At 36.2% G+C, this 21,956-nt stretch overlaps 1 protein-coding gene across 1 annotated transcript; it reads right to left on the bottom strand.

Moving 5' to 3' along the window:
• Window positions 1-2,904: 2,904 nt before the first annotated feature.
• On the bottom strand, window positions 2,905-20,943 carry LOC126968402 (vanin-like protein 1). The gene is made up of 9 exons (XM_050813418.1): window positions 20,818-20,943; window positions 14,334-14,414; window positions 10,221-10,289; window positions 9,669-9,811; window positions 8,725-8,909; window positions 8,168-8,299; window positions 7,249-7,419; window positions 5,242-5,377; window positions 2,905-4,411 (listed from the first exon to the last, which is right to left on the bottom strand). The coding sequence occupies exons 1-9, from the start codon at window positions 20,869-20,871 to the stop codon at window positions 4,063-4,065; spliced, it is 1,320 nt and encodes a 439-aa protein (XP_050669375.1). The 5' UTR covers window positions 20,872-20,943; the 3' UTR covers window positions 2,905-4,062.
• Window positions 20,944-21,956: the final 1,013 nt, after the last annotated feature.

Below are 21,956 nucleotides of genomic sequence, written 5' to 3' on the forward strand. Positions count from 1 at the left end.
CTATACGCTAAAAATAGAACAGTATGTATAATTTATTTACATCGTTAACTAAAATTTTTTAAATTATTATCTAAAAAATATTTTTTTTCGGTCTGTTCTATTTCCGGTATATTAACAAATTTTATGTATAAATAAAAAAATAATTCATTTTCTATACTTGTTTATATTAACCTTAAATGCTGAGTGTTTATACTATCTTTGATCTTAACTATTTGATAAAATTTGATTTATTTTATACTAAACTAAATCAAATTTTATATTCTATACGCCAAAGAAGTATAACTTCTAACACGTGTACATAAGTACACACACTCTTTTTTCTTTTAGCGCGAGATGAAAAAAACTATGAGAGTGAATTTTTGTAATGCGCGCGCTCGCATGGTTTTGCATAACGCGGAATTTGATCAACTAGACACAAAGTATCCAACTATTGTTGTTATTTTTTTACGTTAAGATATAAAAGTTTCTTACATGCAATAACAAAACTAACAATTGGATCATAACTCGCTCTATCATCAAAACCAAGAGCATAAAAAATTAGAACCAACAATGGATTGAACATGGAAAAGATGAAGAATAGCGAATACCAGTGGGAGGCTCCTTTGCCCCGGATACCGGCCAGACTATGGGTATCACATCGGCGCTTATTTCTGCCGTGAAGCAGTAATGTGTGGGCATTATCGTGTTTCGGTCTGAAGGGCGCCGTAGCTGGTAAAATTACTGGGCAAATGAGAATTAACATCTTATGTCTCAAGGTGACGAGCGCAGTTGTAGTTCTCAGGATTTTTGGGTTTTTCAATAATCTTGAGCGGCACTGCATTGTAATGGGCAGGGCGTATCAATAACCATGAGCTGAACGTCCTGCGCGTCTGGTCCCTTATTTTCATATTTAAAAAAACGTCACCTGATAGTAGGTGATCACCGCCTGTTACAATACCAGTCGTAGTGCCACCCACCTTTAAGATGGTTGTAAGTATTTGTCGAGGACGGATCACGCATGGAGGAACTCGATAGTTTGGTTGTACGTGGACAAAAGTTTCGTGAAAACCGCACTGTTGAGGAACGCCACACATGCAAACATTATGGTAGGGGGCTTGTGGTGTGATCAAGGAATTCGGCGTCAGGATTTTTTTTTATGAAAATAAGGGACGAGACGAGAAGTACGTTCAGCTGATGGTAATTGTATGCCCTGCCCATTAGAATGCAGTACCGCTCAGGATGCTTGAAAAAGCTCAAAAATTCTGAGCGGCACTACAACTGCGCTCGTCACCTTGAGACATAAGATGTTAAGTCTTATTTGCCCAGTAATTTCACTAGTTCCGGCACCCTTCCACTAGTAATTGGTTAAAATTTGGGGAATTTCTGACAAATCGGCAACGCACTTCTGCTAGAAGCGACTTCAAAGTCCAAACCCCAAACCCCCGTCAATACCAACGGTTATTATAATACAGTGGAGTAAAAGACAGAATAAAGATATCTACATTTATTATCTTCATTACACTAATATCACAGAGACCAGTAATTATCTAAATAGAAAAAATATTTATGTTTATTTATAACATAAACATCAGCCATGTTACTTACAAACGCGATGTAAAGTTATTCCAAGTTTAAAACTTTTTGTCCTTATCTTACCTATGTCACTACAGAATTCAGAGAGAAAGTAATTTTATAATTTGGAGTAATGTCACAATGCGTTTATAAGTAAGACAGCTGGTGTAAGCAATGAGCAATAAATTTATAGTTCATTTTTAAGCACGAAAGGGTGAGATGATGCTAACGAGATTGATGCTAACTTATGCAGAATGAGAGATATTTAAACAAAAACAATACGCTGTGTTCTTAGACCAGACACTGTTTCGGTAATTGTCTACATTAAATACAATTATATTAAACCAGTTAAAACGTATTTCTTGAAGTGTAGATATTAAAGACAATAGATTTCACCAATAACATTTGAAAGCTTTAATGAAAACCAAGTTTTTGGGTAAAATCATAGATAATATTATGTAATAGAATTTATCAAATAGCCGCCGGCATCAAAGAGAACTAAACTACTATGTCCAGTATATAGTAATACCAACTTATCTGTGAAGTGGCAAAAATAGGAGCTACGGTCGCCATGTTGAAATGTCATTCGACTGTCAGTGTCTACTACTTTCGAGTGCTCCGTGTGTTTTAATGCGATACTTCTGAATTTTAAGCGTTAAATATATAATATACTTATATAACAAAATAATAATATAAATAGCAACACTGAAACGACGATGGCGACAACCATCAGTTCACAGATAAGTTGGTGACACTGTAACTGCCAATCAATATAAAATCAGTTTTTTAATTCAATGTCAAATATGGCAGTGACGGCTCAGTGAGTTCATATAATAGTATCATGTCAAATATTTTTTTCAATACAGTTGTTAAATATGGCGTACTTTCCGAGTCTACAATTATCATTATACGAAAACTAAATGTTTCGCATGAGCATTTTTTTTTTGTATGCGGTCGTGACTTTCTTTAACCCTCGATTATTACTTTTCCGGTTTAGTTTTAAAATTTTAAGTACACTAAAAAAAATATAGAAGGGAGTTTTCATACAATATGGAATTAAATGGGATGGATTTTATGCAAGGAAAAATGAATGAATCTGTGCGCCTTAATTCCTCAAAATGCTTTTTAATGGTTGTTTATTATATTTAATAGCCAGTTTTAATTTAATCATTTTCACATCAACATTCATTTGTCAAAATCCGTTTAAAATTTATCCCGTTGCCAAGTTTTTAGCGCCATTTTCTGAAACTATGTTGCTATAACATTTTTAATTCTTCTCGGGTTTGTTAATAAGAGCTCGTTTGCAATAACCCACTTTCCACCCTTGTATTGTGATAGTACATTGTGATGTACTATTGCGAAATTGTATAACGCCCGAGTCCTAACATATATTTTTATACAGGGCAGTATTGAGGTGAAACTATACGATTTTTGAAATTCATTTAGACCTACAATAATTAAGGAGAGGAAAGATTAAGTAAAATATTTAACACTTAATTACTTCTATTTAAGTTACACATAAATATTTACATTATTTAGATAATTACTGATCAGTACATGTATTATACAAAAATATAAAATTTCAGTCTTATTTAGCATACGTATAATAAATATCATTTAACATTAACATTTTAAATAGTTTTGAAATATCTACTTAACTGCGCTACAGGTACCTACATCCTATAATAATAAATTTGTGTGCGACCAAAATATAAACTAATGATTTATTAAAATTAATAAGAACTATATAGATAAATTTAAAGATAATATAATTAAACTGTAGCTTCTATTGTATTCTGAGAAGACATTAAGTTAAATTTTGAGAAGGTTTGATAAAGATAACATTATTGCTAAAATGGTATTAGTGGCACACCGCGCGTTGCGCGTTGCGCCTATAGCAAGGGTCATATTATTTACTCTAGGGATTAGCGACAAGCGACGCCAAGTTCACGTCAAAAGTCGTCGGATGCAGCGCCCCCATTGAAATTTGAAACAACAACTAATTGCATTCACCGTGTATAACTTTTGGCGTACGATATAGTTTTTATTATTTTAATACGACCCACATACATTTATTAAAATAATTATTTATTTCGTTTCGATAATTCATCTTTTTAAGCGTTAAGTATACCAGCATTTTCATAATCCTCAATTTTTCATGAAAGTTAACTTAGTATCCATATCTTATATACGTGTAAATATTACTACTACACCTGGATGATACAAAAAGGCTTCAAAGGATTGGAATCACATTAGCGTGCTGACAGTAGGTGCAATGACGTTCAGGAAGACGGCATATTTTGTGCCTTGTATTAAGATTGCAACTTGAATATATAGTTCTGGTTTGTGGGTATACGACCGTAGATTAGGTAATAAATATTTCTTAGACAAAATAGTTTAACAATATCTAACATACAACAGCTAGCTCGGACAGGCATTGGTAACGTTATGACTATAATTTTCGAACATTATTATTTTGACTATAAATAACACCGCGATTGGATAAATAGCTTACATCATTTCTAAAATATAAATAGACACAACAAAAATTAACACTCTCAATCGAATCCATAGATAATCGAAAAATTCTTCAACATTTTCATTGGATATGTACTCTGTGTCGATATTTTGTAGTTCAATGAAATCTTTGCGATAATCTCGCCCAAAAATTCCAATTCTTAATAAATTATCGGCATTATGAATCATGGTTTTAACATCAATATTATTCCCAAAGTTTTTTTGGAACAAAATGTGTTTTGTAGATTCTGTACTAGTGAGAATACTTGGATAGTGTTCCGTGTTGACGCTAAAGTTGGCAGATATTGTTAACTTGTCAAAGATTACAGAAGTGTTGCCGGCCCTGAAAAATAATTTTTTACGTACATTAATTCACAGTCTGCAAAACTTATTTAGATTATGCCAAGGATTACTAAATGTTATGGGAAAAAAATGTAGACTGTTACGTTAATTAAGGATAACAGTGACAGTGCTAACAATAAAAAAATGGTCACTGGCTTTTTGGCAAACTGGAGCATCAAGGTTAATATCGACGACGAATGATTTGCCTTCAAGCCCAAAACACTGTTGGCTGCATATCATCAGCATTCATTTATATGCAGAAGACAGCACAGGGTATTTTTCTTACACAGGCCATGCCAACACATCTCGAAAATCAGAACAAACTGATCGAGACTGACTGTGCTATACAAAGTCCCGGAATGGGGCTGACTTACTCAATTCAGCTTAATCCTAACAAATCAGGCTGCAGAATTCCCAAGCCGTAACGGCTTAAGATCCTCCAAAAATAAAGGAAACTCCTACCTTAAAGACTAGAAAATATTGAGTTTTGTACATTACCCCCTTACACCATAACATCTTACACCATTGGTTCTTCGAGTGAAAAATTATATGTAATAAGACATTGAAACTACCGCTACTACCCGGCAAGTTTTCGGCATCATCATTATCAGCCGTAAGACGTCCACTGCTGGACAAAAGCCTCCCCCAAAGATTTCCATGACGATCGGTCCTGCGCTGCTCTCATCCAACGTGTTCCGGCGATCTTGACCAGATCGTCGGTCCATCTTGTGGGGGCCTATCAAGACTGCGTGTTCCAGTACGTGGTCGCTATTCGAGGACTTTACTGACCCAACGGCCATCTAGTTAGTAAATAAAGAGTGTAAAACTTACTGTATTAAACAAGATCGTTTGTACAATCCCACGCAAGCGATGACTGCACATGTTTGTGTACCGACCCTGTGTCCCTCTACGTCTAGTAGACCATCATATGCAGTGAGACCGAATGAGAGTGCCTTGTTGATGTTACCTACAACCAATTCATACTATAAACCAAAGTCAAAACATGAAACAAGAATAGATTAAACATTAAAAGACTTTTTAAAACATTGGGTGCTTTTGAAGTTATTTGACTAAAGTGCATATTATTACTCTATTTAAAATTCTCCGTCCTCCACAATCAGTAAATAGTATTGATAAATTTTAATAATATTATCATGATTCTTTTTCAGTTTGGCAATATCGCAAGTATTGAAATGGGCTATTTTACATTTTCAGAATAAAGTTTTTATTTATGGTCACCTGGTGTGATCACCGCCGACCACATTCTCTTGCAACACCAGAGGAATCACAGGAGCATTGCCGGCCTTTAAGGAAGGTGTACGCGCTTATTTGGAGGTACCCATGTTACCCACACCTCTTCGGAGTACTCCACGTGATAAATGCGGTAGAAGACACACAGTGAAGCGACGTCTCTACGCAACGCCAAGTGATCCATCTGTTCACAAAGCACTGGGTCCCCGACAATTCAAGGTGCAATGTGACAGCAATACTGCATATGTGGCCGTACCTGCGCTTTGCTTGCCTGACCGGCTTGAAGTACTGTCGTTCTCTATTTACTTTGCACTCCGAATTGGCAACCCCTCGAGATTTCGAGACCCAGTATTCTGATAGTAGGCGAGGTTTTAAGAGAAGTATTGTCGAAGGGCGGTAACACGACAAATGGGGGTTTTTAGTGGTAAACGTGAAACTTGAGTTTTCTGGTGGTTAAATTGGACAAGGTTCAATTTACCCCATTCCAATAAGACCTTCTCGAGGGAGGACTCGATAGAAGACACAAGTTTCTTCCGGCACTGGTCGACGATTTCCCAAGAGAGACCTGCATGGCCCGTGTATCACCAGTGCTGTCGTCTGTATAGCAATGTATGTTTGAGGTGTCCAACATATCATTGATATGCAGAAGAAACGGTGTGGGAGGTAGCACACAGCCTTGGGGCACTCCAGCGTTCACGGGCTTCGGGTTCGAGCAATAACCGTCGACAACGACTAGTATGCTACGCCCAATGAGGAAGATGGAGGTCCACTTGCATCAGCACTCGGGAAGCCCAAATGATGGAGGTTTTGAGAGAAGCGCCTTGTGCCATACACTAACAAAGGCCTTCGCCATATCCAGGCTAACTGCTAGGTCTTCCCCCTTGCTTTCGATAGCCGCCGATATGTGTTAGGTATACCACAAGATACCGGTGAGATTCCGGCCGACCGACCATGGCGAAAGCCGTACTGTCGGTCGTTTATTAACTGGTGACCTTCTAGGCAAACCAAGAGCTGGCAGGCAATTATGCTCTCCATGATTTTATAGAGCAGGAAGGTTATAGCAATAGGCCTGTAGTTTGCCGGATCCGAACTGTCTCCTTTTTTTTGTTGGAGGCAAAAAGAGCGCACAGAAGATCGGCTTTCTCTTTTGCCGTATGGGCCAGGGTGTCATTCCTCATGTGCAACAGCGGCAGGGACGGCTGGTTGAAGTTAACAAGAGCAGCTTTCGACTTTCGACGACAAACAGAACTTGCGTGTTCTAGCCGGGTAACTGTAAAGCTGCTAGAAAGAGTTAAGTAGTTTCACCAATGTGGTTCTATAGACAAATAACGTCGTATTAAAACGAAGGCGTAATATGGAACACAAATTACTCGATGATAAGCTTCGAATGCTGTTTCTTTACATTGCCGCATGTACTTCAGTTGCTTTAATTATTCATGGTTAATAATCATCAATGTAAATCATTCATTCGGTTCAGACTACATACAAATAATACATAATACCAAAGAAAATAAAATAAAAGAAAGTACATAATACCATATAATAGGTACTTTTCCTGTATTTTTCATCCATTTAACAATAGCTCACCGTTAACAGTAGTCTTAACATCAAAGCCGCAGCAGAAGCTTTCATGGCACACTGACTCCTGATAACCTTCAGAGCCTCGGACCAGGTCGAGTGGCTTGATGACGTAGTTACTTAGGTCTTCACCTGGGAGTGACGAGAGAGCCACAGGATTGGTTGTGATGTGATCATCATCTGTGGAATTGTGATATAACTAGTGATAGCTAGTCATATGTATACATTATGCCCTAGAATAGCTGATTTTTGTAATTGCTTCATCAACACATTGTCAGAAAGACTGAGTCTACCGAATACGTAAAAAACAGGATTCTCGACTATCTATCAACTTTTTACTATCGAGTTTCATACAACACTAAAGACTAGGTAACATCGGCCATATATCGATGTTTTTGGTTTGAATTTCAATTAAGACCTTCGGAAAGTGCTGAACCGGCAAACGTTGTTTTGTCATATAAATTAAGTACCGCGCGCCCACTCATTCATATATATCATAGAATATTGGTATTGCGCCAGAAACTTTTATTCGCAGCAACCAATCGACCAGCTGATCAAAAGCCAAAAAGAAAGTGGTTAGTAGGTACTGAATTTGCCAGTATTTAGCAAAGAACACCTGTACAGCGATATAGAAAAGGACAGCGAATCTATTGTTGCTGCAACTGATTTTAATTGACAAGCTGTAAACAGTAAGTCATGCTAAGAATTTGAAAGAAGTTCCTTAGTAGTACTTCCTTAGTAGTATTTTGAATATAACTAATAACCATAATAAACTAGCTAACGCACATAATGTAACAAATCATAATCGGTCTCTAAAGTCTATGGTTTTAACCCCACCACCACGGTACATTCATGTAGATTGACATACAAGTGTCTTCCGACGTGGACGCAATGAGAAACGTAATAATTTTTATTATTTAGGACTTACCATTTCCATTCTTGTTAAGTACAGCTATAGCAATGTTGCCAGATCTCGTTATAGAACTGCTGCCATAAACACCGTATTGAGATATAACATTTGATTTTGTTGCAAATGCCCATACTGGCGTAAAGTGTTCACCTGTAAGGTTGATTAAAAAAAATGTAATACTAACAATTTGTTATTTTTGAAGTGGTAACTTCTTTAGGTGCGTTGAGCACTTTTTGGATGAACATAAAGCGTGTACTCGCGTCATCGTCACTGCACGCTTCCCATGAGCTATATATGTATACTGTAAATACATATAATATGTGGTGTACATAGCTCCGGTCCATATTAATATTCATAATATTCATTAAAAATTAAAAACATTCGAGATAAAATTGTTCGAACATCCTAATTTATTTCCTCAATATTTATAGATCGCAATCTCTTAATCCATTCGACCCGACTTTACCCGAACGACATATACCTAAACTCTACCAACGCCAAAACAAAATTTCACAATCAAAACAGTTTTATTTTAAATTCACGTCGATCAGAATTTATACATCCAGTTATTTTACCTGATAAGAACAGCGTAGTTGCCGACCAAGGTCCGAGAACTACGTAGTTTCTGATATCTGAACCTCTGACATCATGAAGAACCATGTCTTCTTCCGCCATAACTCCGAATTTGACACCAAAATCAGTTGCAAAAGAAACCATATTCGCTTGTGTGTCGTTGCAGTTATGAGTTGACTTTTTGGAACTGAAAACGGTAAACTAAATAAAAACATGTATGGTAGGTACTTTGTACTCAGTCTTCATTATTGATAATAACACCATAGATTGGGAATGGAGGAACCGCACTCAATCTATTACTTACATTTTATAATACGATATTACATAGAAACCATATTGCGCCCGTTCTTTTCAGGTCTGAGGCATACTTTTCTTAGGAGATTCGAAATGGGTGGTAGTTTTTGACGTTCACTAAATGATTTAAAATCCTATTTTGAATAAAATTTGAAAATTTGAAATTGCTGTGCGGACGTTTTTATTTCATGAGCATCAATTTTTTATATAAGTGTAAACGTTTGAGTGTGTTTGTTGCATCACTTTGAGTAGATATTATTTATAATAATTATAATGAAGCTTATTTCAGTAGCTACGGTGCCCTTCCAATGACCAAAACACTCTATCTGGTTCAAAATTGTATCTACGTCATTGACGTACAATAAACACAATCATACTCAAAAATTGTTTGAAGCAAAACTCTGTCTACTCGTCTATTAGGCAGAGTGTTCGTTCAGTTGTGCTTCGACCGCGCTTTGAATACAACCTCACGCAATGAAAAAGTGTTCAGTGAAAAACTATCCAAATAACAGCATATCCAAACTTCAAATGGATGGGGTCTCGTATTTCAGGTAAATCTTTAATTTAACAAACATTACTACCACGAAATAATTTGAATGATGAAATGACTTTGACATACATAAAACCTGTCTAATTTTTATTTTAAACTTACATTGTAACAATGGCTCCGTTTCTATTAAACACCACATTGTGTCTCGAGAGTTCTCGTCTGTTCTGACAAGTTATACTGTTGTACAGGTTTGCAACGATATAGATTCTTTCCTCTTTTGCAGCAGTAGACAATGCCTTTAGAGTCTGAAAGTTAAAGATTCTTATTTGGTAATATCGGAATCAGCGAACATGTTTGTTTCTTTTGTGAGTATTTTTGTATCATTATATTAACTATTAACATGCTTGCTAAAATTACATTGCTTGCGACGGCATCGTGAGTCGGGTTTCCCCAGCCACTTACAGCAAGTGATGTTGCCATTACATATTTTCTATATTATTTTAAAAGACTTTAATAATTGTACTGGAGTGCTCGCTGAGTTTCTTGGGACAGTTCTTTCAGTTCTGAGCAATGACGTTCTATTTGTAGAACATCATTGGGTCTGAGGTATTAATTTCCGTATGGGTGGTAATTTTTGACTTACAATAAGTTATTTTGAACTTATTTTGAATAAAAATATTTGAATTTGAATTGAAATATACTAATTTAACATACTTTATCATAGCTATTAGTCCGTCTTTCTGGCTCTGTATGCTGTGTCGGTATCACCAATATATCGGCACCCTGAAAAATACAACGATAAAGCTTTAAAGATTAGTTATTTAAAAAAAAACATCTGTTAAACACTTGTTTTATGAAGTTCTATTACAAATCTATGTCTTTCTGATGTTTAGCGTTCAACATTCTTTAGATATTCCTTTATTAAACAGGATTCGAAGCTTGTCTAAGGTGTATATATCGGATAGATCATATACTTGGAATATTTACGGTCGTTCCCAATATTCAGTCTATCTCTTACTTGAGATAAAAATCGTAACTATCGTTGACTTTTCTATCCCAATAAACTTATCGACTGTAACTCACCTTATTCGTACACGCTGCCTGTCAATGGACGACGTATGGCTTCCACGCGATAGAAGTTTGTATGGAAATTTCAATTCACGCGTCCCAATATAAGGCGATAAGAATGACTTATCGGGTAAATTGGGACAGCTTCAGATTATTGACAGCTAATTACTGACAGTAGAAGGTAGTAATTTATCTCTACTTCAGATTATTGACAGCTAATTACTGACAGTAGAAAGTAGTAATTTATCTCTATCTGTAGATATTATATTGGCAACGGCCGTTAGATTATAATATGATGACAGATAGATGACAGCTGACAAAAATTGCGTTCTGTTCCGTTTATTTGATCCTGTATGTATAGAACGTCATTGGTATTGGAGTCGTGTACGCTTCAGTTTATTTTGTGCTTAGCGACTTAGTTAAACACAAGCTAAACATTGTTTTGTAATAGAAAAAGATAAACTCCATTTTAGACGTCGTTATTATTAGGGCACTGACGTTGTTATAGTTAGATCACTGTCTAACAAAACACGTGTCTAAGCCATGTTTAAATAATTTTTTTGTAATAACACCATTGATGTTAAAAGACCATCGTGGGTCGGTTCATTCAATAGGCTTACAATATACTACCGTATAGATACACAAAGCGTGCGAGAAAGAAGAACATCTCTAACGGAGGTACAGCAAGATAGAAAAGGAAAGCGAATCTATTGTAACCAATTTTGATTGACAAGTCGTAAAAAGTCAGCCACATTGTCGTAAAACAGTCATAAGGTCCTTAGTATTTTGAATAACAAACCACTAGCTAACCATCAGCACACATTGACAATCAAGATTGGTCGCGCATTATCGGGCTGTCGCTAATCTTTACGCTAGTATATTTTGTCTATGGTTCGTTCAAATCGCTTAAATATGACGTGTAAGGGATGTGTCCATCGCACTGACCTGTATAAATACCACTGGACAGGCTGTTCCATATGTTTGACAGCAAAATTTTTGTGCCTATTTAAAGCGCCACTCGCGAGCGTCCAGAGAACAAATTTTGACGTATAATAGAAATAGCTGCGAAGTAACGTACAATACTCTGAAGTATTTTTGCATTTTGAATTAATTTCGTTCGTTTTCCGTGTTACTTATGGAGTCAACTACTACTTCAGAACGTCTATTACCAAAATCGACAACCGAAGTTTCGGTCCGAAACGAAAGAACTCCAAATTAAATCCTATTACGAAAGTACTTCGGATCGAAATCGTGCGCACCGATATCGTTTCGGAACCATAGGCATAAGTGAATTTGGGAATAAGATAAACGAAAGACAAAATGTTTAATCACGAACTTCGTTTCGATCTTCGGATCCGAAACACATTCGTAATTGGAAAATGTACGATCCGTCAACCGAAACTTCGTATTTCGATTTTCGTAATAGGGCTTCAGGAGTCAACGTAATAGAGGATACAATTTTTGGAACGAAGTTCCTTACGGCAGGCTTGGAGGGGATAGGGATTTTGCTGCGCGACCGAACTGAAGAAAAATGTGATAGTAAAACCGTAAGAAAAAACCCGTGGAAAAAAGTGCGTGGAATAAAACCGTTAAATGAGACGTGCGCAGGCGCGACAGTCGTTATTTATATTTTTCTATTTCTATGTAATTTTATGTTGTCAAACAAAAATAAAGAGACATATTTTGATATTTTAGTTGATAATTTGAATTACGATGTTTTTGGAACGAAGTTCCTTACGGCAGGCTTGGAGGGGATGGGGATTTTGCTGCGCGACCGAACTGAAAAAAATGTGATAGTAAAACCGTAAGAAAAAATCCGTGGAAAAAAGTGCGTGGAAAAGTACGTGGAATAAAACCGTTAAATGAGACGTGCGCAGGCGCGACAGTCGCATACACAAGCAAGTAGTGTATAATACCTAATTGAGCACGATTTTTTTTGCAATTTGTGTCGATTCTACATTAGCCGAAGGAACTTCGTTCCTACCTGGTGTCCCACGACACCACATCATTTTTTTTTTGTAATTAGGTTCACAACATCTATGTTGTCCACTAGGTTGTCATCACTAATTTCAGTACCGCAGACTCTCGCTACATGGCCAACAGCGCCAAAATGGCGAATATCAAACAGGCACAAAAGCACTTTGACAGCCGCCAGTCCAGTGGTATAAAGTAGAGGTCAGTACTCAGTGGTCCATCGTGAGCACAAAATTGTAGTGAATGCCTTGTAGGTATGGTAGGTACGTATAGGCAGTCTGTCAGTTTCAAAACTGTTCGCTGACAGCTCCAAAGAAGCTTCACAAGTAGCCCGAAATCATGCGTCAGTTAGGTATGATTTAGACAGAGATGTAGTATAGGCATAAAAAGGCATTTATTTTCTCAAAATTGATTCCTTCAGAACTCGGTTTGATGTCATTTCTAATATACTAAACACAACTACCGCTTCGGAAACAAATGGCGCTCTGAGAGAGAAGATGCGGCGCAAGTAACTCTCCCAGCATTTTTTTTTTGATAGAAATAAATAATATAGAAAGGAGAAGTGAAGAATAAAATATAGAAAGAAGACTTATCAAGAGTTAAACAATTCGTTATTTTTAAAGTGATAAGATAACCCTCATTTCTAGAGTAATTATACAAATTAAATTTGAAACTAAAATTTAGAGCCAGAACCTGGGTGTTAAACCAAATATACCAACATTTACGACCCATGTGTACTTGAACGGTTGGCTCAATTGGAAAGAGCGCTCGGAAGCAACCCGAGAGGTCACAGTCCCGTATCGTTCATAAATTTAAGTTACAACTTTAATGTGTGTTATCAAGAGTTACCAAGAAACTGTGGACGCTTTATTTAAAAATGTATTTTGGACTTCCCAGCAAGACTCTCCACCTGGTCACAAGCTACAAATTAGCCCAGTTTAGCTGGAAGTCAGTGTTCCAAACATTATAACAGCTCAAGACTGGCCCTGGTCTAGTCCTCTTTTGAACCCCTTGGGCCGAAAAATTATGGTCAGTTTCAGAAGACATGGCCTGCACTAAACGTAAGCGCTTAAGAAATCTCTAGAACAAGTTTTGACTAAATTTCCCATAGAGACAGTGGTTCAATTCATAGATTCGTGGCCAGACTAAAGGCCTGCTAAAAAACCAAAAGCAGTAACGAAGAAAAGTAAGTATATTCGAATAAAATTATTATTATCAGTGGCAGTGGGCAGGGCACATAGCTCATCGGACAGATGGCCGCAGAAGACCCAGTGTTGGTAGACCCCCCACAAAATGGACCGACGATCTGGTCAAGATCGCCGGAATACGTTGGATAAGGGCAGCGCAAGACCAATCGTCGTGGAGATCTTTGAGGGAGGCCTTTGTCCAGCAGTGGACGTCCTCCAGCTGATAATAGTGATGATGAAACATCTACACATATCTACATATATGTATTATAAATGTGAAAGTTGGTATGTTTGTATGTTTTTAACTCAAGCACGCCAGGATGACATATAACAACAAAAAATTTAGCACACACGTTCAGTAGATATACTCTGAAATAGCAAATGCTTTAATTTGAGGTTAAAAAATTTAAGGTTTCTGTGAATTGATTCATTTTCGAGTTTCACAGAGCAAGATTCATATCAAAATATCAAAATGTCCAAGCTAACGAAGACGCGGACAACAGACAATGAAAGATACGTAAGAATTGAGACCTAAATCATTTTTAAGTCGGTTTAAATCAATCGTAAGTTAAGGACATAAGATAATATTTAAACTTACCGCGTTCTTGGCTGTTCTACTAATCTCTCCATACTCGTAGATTTCTGAGTTAGGACCCAGTACTGCTACTGTATATACTTCCTGGAATTAATTAGTTACATTATAATCTTGGCATAAACTTGTAATATATCATCTTGATGTATAAAGGCTCTATATAGTAAAGGATCTATCGGCTACCATTGCTGAACACATTTAAGGCTATATTTCACCGAGACACCACGGTGGTTCAACTAGTCGCGCCACCATATGTGGTTGTATATATATACTAGTCAAAACAAAATAAGGGCCACTTGATTTTTAGGGCCTCGCTAGCGATAGTTTTTTTTTATACATTCTCAAGTAGCTGATAATTTATTGTGGTATTACCTTATTTGTTTACACACATTTTTTGAGCATACCACCCGCATAATTGTTTAAAGTGGGTAGTTTTAGATAATTTATTGTAACCACTTGATTCTACCCGATTTTAAGACGGATTTAAACTCAGTCAAATTGAAGATTCTCTCAGGAACACTGTAAGTTTTGTTTGACTAATGGCTGAATTAACATTTTAAAAAAAGTTATGCCGAGAATTAGAAGTCATGTGGACTTGCCAACCGTAACTAGGGCCGTAACATTGCTTCAAGAAGGCCATTCGCAGCGTTCTGTGGCGTTGCAGCTGGGTTTTTCCCGGCGAGCGATCCAGAATGCTTGGAATCGTTTTCAAGAGACTGGGAGACTAACCAGGAGACGGGGATCTGGCAGAGTTCGAGCAACTACAGCACAGGAGGACCGCTACATGCGCTTGACTGCGCGTAGAGAACGCTGTATAACAGCCCGTTCCTTACAAAACCGTTTGCGGCAGGCGACCGGTACACGTGTTAGTGATCAAACTATTAGAAATCGTTTACACGAGGACCAGCAGTTCTCCAGGAGACGCGTAGTGTGGATACCATTAACAAGAGCTCATCGTGCAAACCGATTATCATTCGCAAGGCAGCATCTGGCGTGGGATGTGAATGATTGGAGGACAGTATTGTATACGGATGAATGCAAAATTACATTTTTTAGTGATATTCGTCGCATTAGGGTCTGGAGGCGTGAAGGTGAGCGATTTTCGGATGCTTGTATCTCGTATTAGAGAGAACATCTCTAACGGAGAAACTGCAACATAGAAAAAAAAATTTAACAACAAAACAACCGCCGCGACCCGCTCTCGCCTCTCGCCTCCTCACGATTCAAGCACATCTCACCTATAACTATGTATGTAGTTACAAACCTATCTTGGATGACACCGACTCCAAAAATTACAATAATCGTAATTACAAATATTGTAATCGTACTAGAATAAGATTAATTAATTAGATTGGATAAAAATATTTACGCAATTATTTTAATACTGTTTAGTGCATATTATATCTACTGTTTTTTAATAGTGTTTTGAAGTCGATTGTTTTTTTGTGATTTTTTTTTATTTTTTGATTTTTAGTGAATTTGAAGTACACTAACTAACAATTTGTCTAAATATGTGTAGATATACTAAATTTTTCAATGCAGCAATGAACGTAAGCGCTTTGCAATTTGATTGCAGACAGAAATTCTGCCAAAGATCGCACCCTTACTGTAAGTCGTTAATGAGTTCCCTTGATCATCACTTTCGACTACGACAATAACTTAATTACTTGACCAAAATAACGTTATGGTGGATGACTTAAATATCCCACTAGCATGAAAAAGATTTGGCCGAGTATCGTTAATTTGCTCCTAAGAATTGAAGAGTTCCATTATTTTGTCATGTCCGTAATCAGAACCCAACCAAACTCTCACCAAACTATCTTTGAAGTATATCCTTTCCAATAAAAAAGAATCATCGAAATATCGTTAACGAATCGAAGAATCATATAATATCGGTTAACGCGATATTGAGTTATTCGTTAATTTATCATCCACTTTGCTATACGTATTATGTATAGCAAATTTAAGACTTTTATGGTTTTCTCATGGATGCCATTGTATACAATGGGACCACACGGGAAGCATCAGCTTTCAAATAAAAAAAGAATTATCAAAATCGGTTCACCCAGTCGAAAGTGAGGTAAGAAACATAAGACTTAAATATCCGGATACAATAAAAAAGATTCGGCCGAGTCTCGTTAATATGCTCCTAAGAATTGAAGAGTTCCGTTACTTTGTCAGGGATTCCATAATCAGAACCTAACCAAACTCTCACCAAACTGTCTATGAAGTATATCCTTTTCAATAAAAAAAGAATCATCGAAATCGGTTGGCGCGATATTGAGTTATTCGTAAATTTTTGGTGCACATACGTATAGCAAATTTAAGACTTATGGTTTTCTCATGCATCCATACAGTGGTATCCCACTGTCAGATCTGGACCAAATTACAATGGGACCACACGGGAAGCACCAGCTTTCATTAAAAAAAAAGAATTATCAAAATAGGTTGACCCAGTCGAAAGTTTTGAGGTAACAAACATAAAAAAACATAACGACAAATTGAGAACCTTCTCCTTTTTTGAAGTCGGTTAAAAAGCGCATCTATTGTTACTGTGGCCGATTTTGATTGAGAAAGAAGAAATTGAAGTAAATGTGTTTACGGTAAATGTATTTACATTTTCCTTACGCTAATATTTTTATTGTGTAAATATCGAAAATGCCATGTTTAAATAATAAAAAAGAGAATTTGTTAAGTTTAGAATTAAGTTATTAGTTAATTAAGAATAAACATGAACAATTTAACTAGAGATATTTCATCTACTTGTAAGTTGTAACAATACAATAATACTCTGTAAATAAACATATTAATTAATCATATTATTATGGATATAATCCTTACGTCATTTAAGACAAGATAAACAAACCGCCAAAATGAATTTATAACATTACGTTGACCCTATCACGTCGGCAACGAATGATATCTCGTATCCTTGTCCAACGCATTATCTTTTATATTTCTGTCTCATAGGACTTCTCTAATCCACATAATGAAGGGACGAACGCATAGTCACGTAGACTTTAACACAGACTGCTATACATATTATCCCCCTTATTCATAATGGTAAACGCTAACTTTCCGCTAACTTTAAACAGCCGCTAAGGAGTGTTTTTTCTCATTCTGACTTAGGTTAATAGAAGAAGACAGAGTGAGATTTGCAATGCTTTCAGTTAGCAGACTATTATGAATAATGGGGTACTACTTTACCAGTGGGAGGTTTCATTGTACGGTATACCAGATACTTTGGTACAACGGCGCCTTTATCAGTCGTGAAGCAGTAATGTGCAAGCATGATACATTCCTGCTTCATGACAGAAATAGGCGCAGTTGTGGTACCCATAATCTAGCCGGCATTCTGTGCATAGAAGCCTCCCGATAAACGATAAATGAACTATTTCGTAACTATTAAACATAGCCCCATGTGGCTTACCAGTGGAAGGCTCCTTTGCACAGGAAGCCAGCAAAATTATGGGTACCACAACGGCGCCTATTTCTGCCGTGGTTGCCGTGGTTCGGTCTGAAGGGCACTGTAGCTAGTGAAATTACTAGACAAATGAGACAACATCTTATGTCTCAAGGTGACGAGCGTAATTGTAGTGCCGCTCAGAATTTTTGGGTTTTTCAAGAACCCTGAGCGGCACTGCATTGTACTGGGTGCGGCGTATCTATTACCATCAGCTGAGCGTCCTGCTCGTCTCGTCCCTAATTTTCATAAAAAAAAACATCATGCGAAGGTATTCATTCAAACTTGACCACATTACAGACTGTCAATTTCACTTCGCCTATTTCACTTTTTTGGGGTAAAATTTTTAATTGCTGTGAATTACGTGTATGCTAGATGCAGCTTGCATCTTACTATATAATAAAGAAAAAGTGGCCAAGTGCGAGTTGTACCCGCCCATGAAGGGTTCCGTAGCAGCAAGTAACATAATATAAAAGTTCTTGTAGTTCGTTGTAACTTTGATCGATGTTTTAAGTAGCCCCCCAAATTTTTTGTTTTTTCTATTTTTGTGGGAAAATCTTAATGCGGTTCACAGAATACATATTCTGCTTACCAATTTTCATCAGTATAGTTCTTATAGTTTCGGAAAAAAGTCGCTGTGACGTACGGACGGACACGGCGAATCTATAAGGGTTCCGTTTTTTTTCCATTTGGCTACAGAAACCTTAAAAAGCGGCCAAGTGCGAGTCTGACTCGCCTATAAAGGGTTCCGTAGCAGCAAGTAACATAATATAATATATTATATAGAATGGAAAATGATATTAAATTATTTAATTGGAAAATAAAATAAATCATTTATGTACCACTTTGGAACTGTCTTTCGCGCAAACTATTCAGTTTAGAAAAAAATATATTAAAAAGCTCTAAAACATTTTTGAAGACCAATCCATAGATCCCAGACGTACCTACGGGTTAGATGAAAAAATAGTTTCTGTTTATTGTTTCTTGTTAATGTTTATTGTTCTTTAAAAAAAATCTATTTTTATGTGAAAATGTTAAGACATCTATATCAATAATACACAGAACACATCTATTTACTAACTTTCAACAGTATAGTTCTTACTTTTGGAAAAAAGTGGCTGTGACATACACGGACAGACAGACAGACATGACGAATCTATACGGGTTCCGTTTTTGGTCATTTGGCTACGGAACCATAATATAATGGTACAGTAACATTATAATTTATAGCCCATAGACACTTCGTATAGGCCAAATGCGTTCAGATACCACATTAGGAACACAGATCTAATGTAAGACCATAGTACACAATAGCGATTGTTTACGTGATGTAATTATTACTTTACTATTGCTAATGATCATTTCCTATACCCGCTCACGTCATTGGTTGATTTAATTGTTTGCGTATATTAGGTACTAGCTGACCCGGCAAACGTTGTTTTGCCATATAAAATATAATTCACGCAATAGTTTTATATAGCCTGTACATCATTTTGTTCTATTGTCAATAGTTTTTGCAGCGCACGCAAAAATAGGTTTTCGATTTTACACCTTGTGTTACAAAATAGCAATTTTATTACGGATCCCTAACTTTGAAAAAAAAACATAGCCTATAGCCTTCCTCGATAAATGGACTACCCAACACCGAAAGAATCATTCAAATCGGACCAGTAGTACCAGAGATTAGCGCGTTCAAACAAACAAACAAACAAGGCAGCTTTATAATATTAGTATAGATAAAGAGTCAATTCAAAAGAAAATATACAGATATTATCTATACTATATTTATATATATACATATCTTCAAGTTCTGATCACAAACCGAGGATATGTAAAATCTTTACTTGGACACATTTTGCTTATGATTATTAAGTTTATTTGGAGGTATAACGTTTCCCGCGTTTATTTGCAAGTCTGCATGATATTGGCTGCTTGACATTCGGAAAACTACAGAATATTATCATTGTATTATTGGCGGTGTTATCAGCGATAAAGTCAATAATTTGAATATTCTTGGTTTATTCTCAGGTATAACTTGATTCCAAGTTTATTTGTAAGGCCATACATGTTCATACTCCGAAGAAACTCCGGTAAATCAAAATCGAGAGCTACACGTTTGTACGTCAATAACTAAAGTCCTAAGATTTATAGAAAAACTGTAGTCATAAAATTTTTAGAGAGTCAAAAGATAACCTAAAGTTACGAACAGCAAGGACCCACAGCACAAGTAAAGGAACAAGATTGTGTGTTGGAAAAATATTACAATTTTGTTGGAAGCATTCACCATAACAACCAAACGAGTCAGTAATTTACTGACTGTTTTATTACTTATTTAATACATAGTATAAGTAGTTAAATATTACATTTAGGTCTTTTTAAAATTTAAAACTGCAGGTCGAATAGAAAAATATGTAATCAAATATTACTTTTTCCTGAAATTTTTGATCGCTATAAATCGTTAAATATTTTATTCATTGCTTTGAACTCTGAGTAAATATTAATCTTATTTTTAAATAAAATGCATAGTAGGTTATGAATTTCCAAGTTTTTGAAACTACCCACATCTTATTAGCTTAAGAATATACTAATTAAGTACTTATAATTTTCCCCATATTTTAAATTATCCTTTGAATGCAAAAACATATTCTTAATGATTTAACTTTTTTATTTTGGTGCTTAAATAAAAAGACGATAGATTTCCAATACACCAAAAATAAGAAATTTTTTCACAAATATTTTATACTCGTTCTAAGCGATATTTGAAAGTTAATTTAATATGTAATCGAACAGTCTTATAATATCTATGAGATACACATTTTTTGAATTATTAAAACTGTACAAAAACATACAAATAGATACACAGCGATTCTTTAATGTTATTCCCACGAGCTAGGTACCATTCAAAAACGGTAGTTTAAATTAGAAATAGTGCCGATATAAATATGGTAAATCAATTGATTCATCGCTACATATTTTCATATAAATTTGGGCCAAAATTAATAAAGATTATTTAAGGTTTCGTCTTACCTCGCCGACTGCATAATACACACACAAGACACACAGAGATATCACGGAACGCATTATTCGCGCACGCACTGCTTCACACCTCCCGTAGCACTGACTACTACGGCTAATAACTACAGTTACACTACTCTACAGTCTACGGTAACGCGAGCCTAGCTACTAAGTTTTGGTAGTATACAATTTTTGCGATAAGCAAAACAGTCTTTATAAAGGTATTAGACAGAGCAAACATGATTTAATCTTATACATAAAGCATACCTACATCCGTACACAAATCATTTGCTCGATTATTTTACGTTGCATAGAGATGTGGCCTCATGTATCACAGAAGTTGTTCAAGTAAATGCCAGCCTTATTTCGCCTCAGATATCATGTAAAAATACGTTATTTCACCCGCCTCACGTTGGAGTCTGAAGAGAATGCTTGCCATCCACAGCCACGTTATCGTAACATGTGCTGAATTCAGTATTCTCGTACTTTATCCAGGATATCCACGTGAGCCAATCACCCGTTTGCCCCCTCAAATATAAAAAACTTGCAAGACTGGACTAATAATAACGTCGCCTTATAAACCCAAACCCACGTCATTCGTCTCGGACACTGGTCAGTTTCTCGCACACACAATGGACCCGCACGGAGAATCCATGAAATGATAATGATGAAATTTACCAACTGCCGATATAAACTTTTAACCCCAAATTCACCATTTTTGCCAGTATTACTTCCAAAACTCAATATTCTTGAACATAAAAAAACCTATAAACTATGATTATAAGCTAAAAGATGAAATATTGACATCGGTACATGATCCTGTCGTAATATTAGATAAAAAGCTGATTTTTGAAGGCTTGTAGGGTGTTGAGATTCGTCTTAAGGATTTCCAAAGAAATTAAACTACCATCAACAATTGTACTTCCCCATAACTCGTTCGTTAGGTCTTATCTGGGATATACTTCCACAGTCTGGAGTCCTCAGTATCAGGTGGGTAGGTAAAAAATTAAAAGAGTCCACAATCATATTATATATCAAACAGTAATGACAATCCCCATTTTCTTTTTAAGCTTGGGAACAACGGTGTTGACTCTCCAAATCGTCTTTCTAAAATAGGTATCTTTAAGGAACCCACGCATTAACTCTTGGCA

Source organism: Leptidea sinapis, chromosome 15 (assembly GCF_905404315.1).
Source record: "Leptidea sinapis chromosome 15, ilLepSina1.1, whole genome shotgun sequence".
Taxonomy (NCBI): Eukaryota; Metazoa; Arthropoda; class Insecta; order Lepidoptera; family Pieridae; genus Leptidea; species Leptidea sinapis.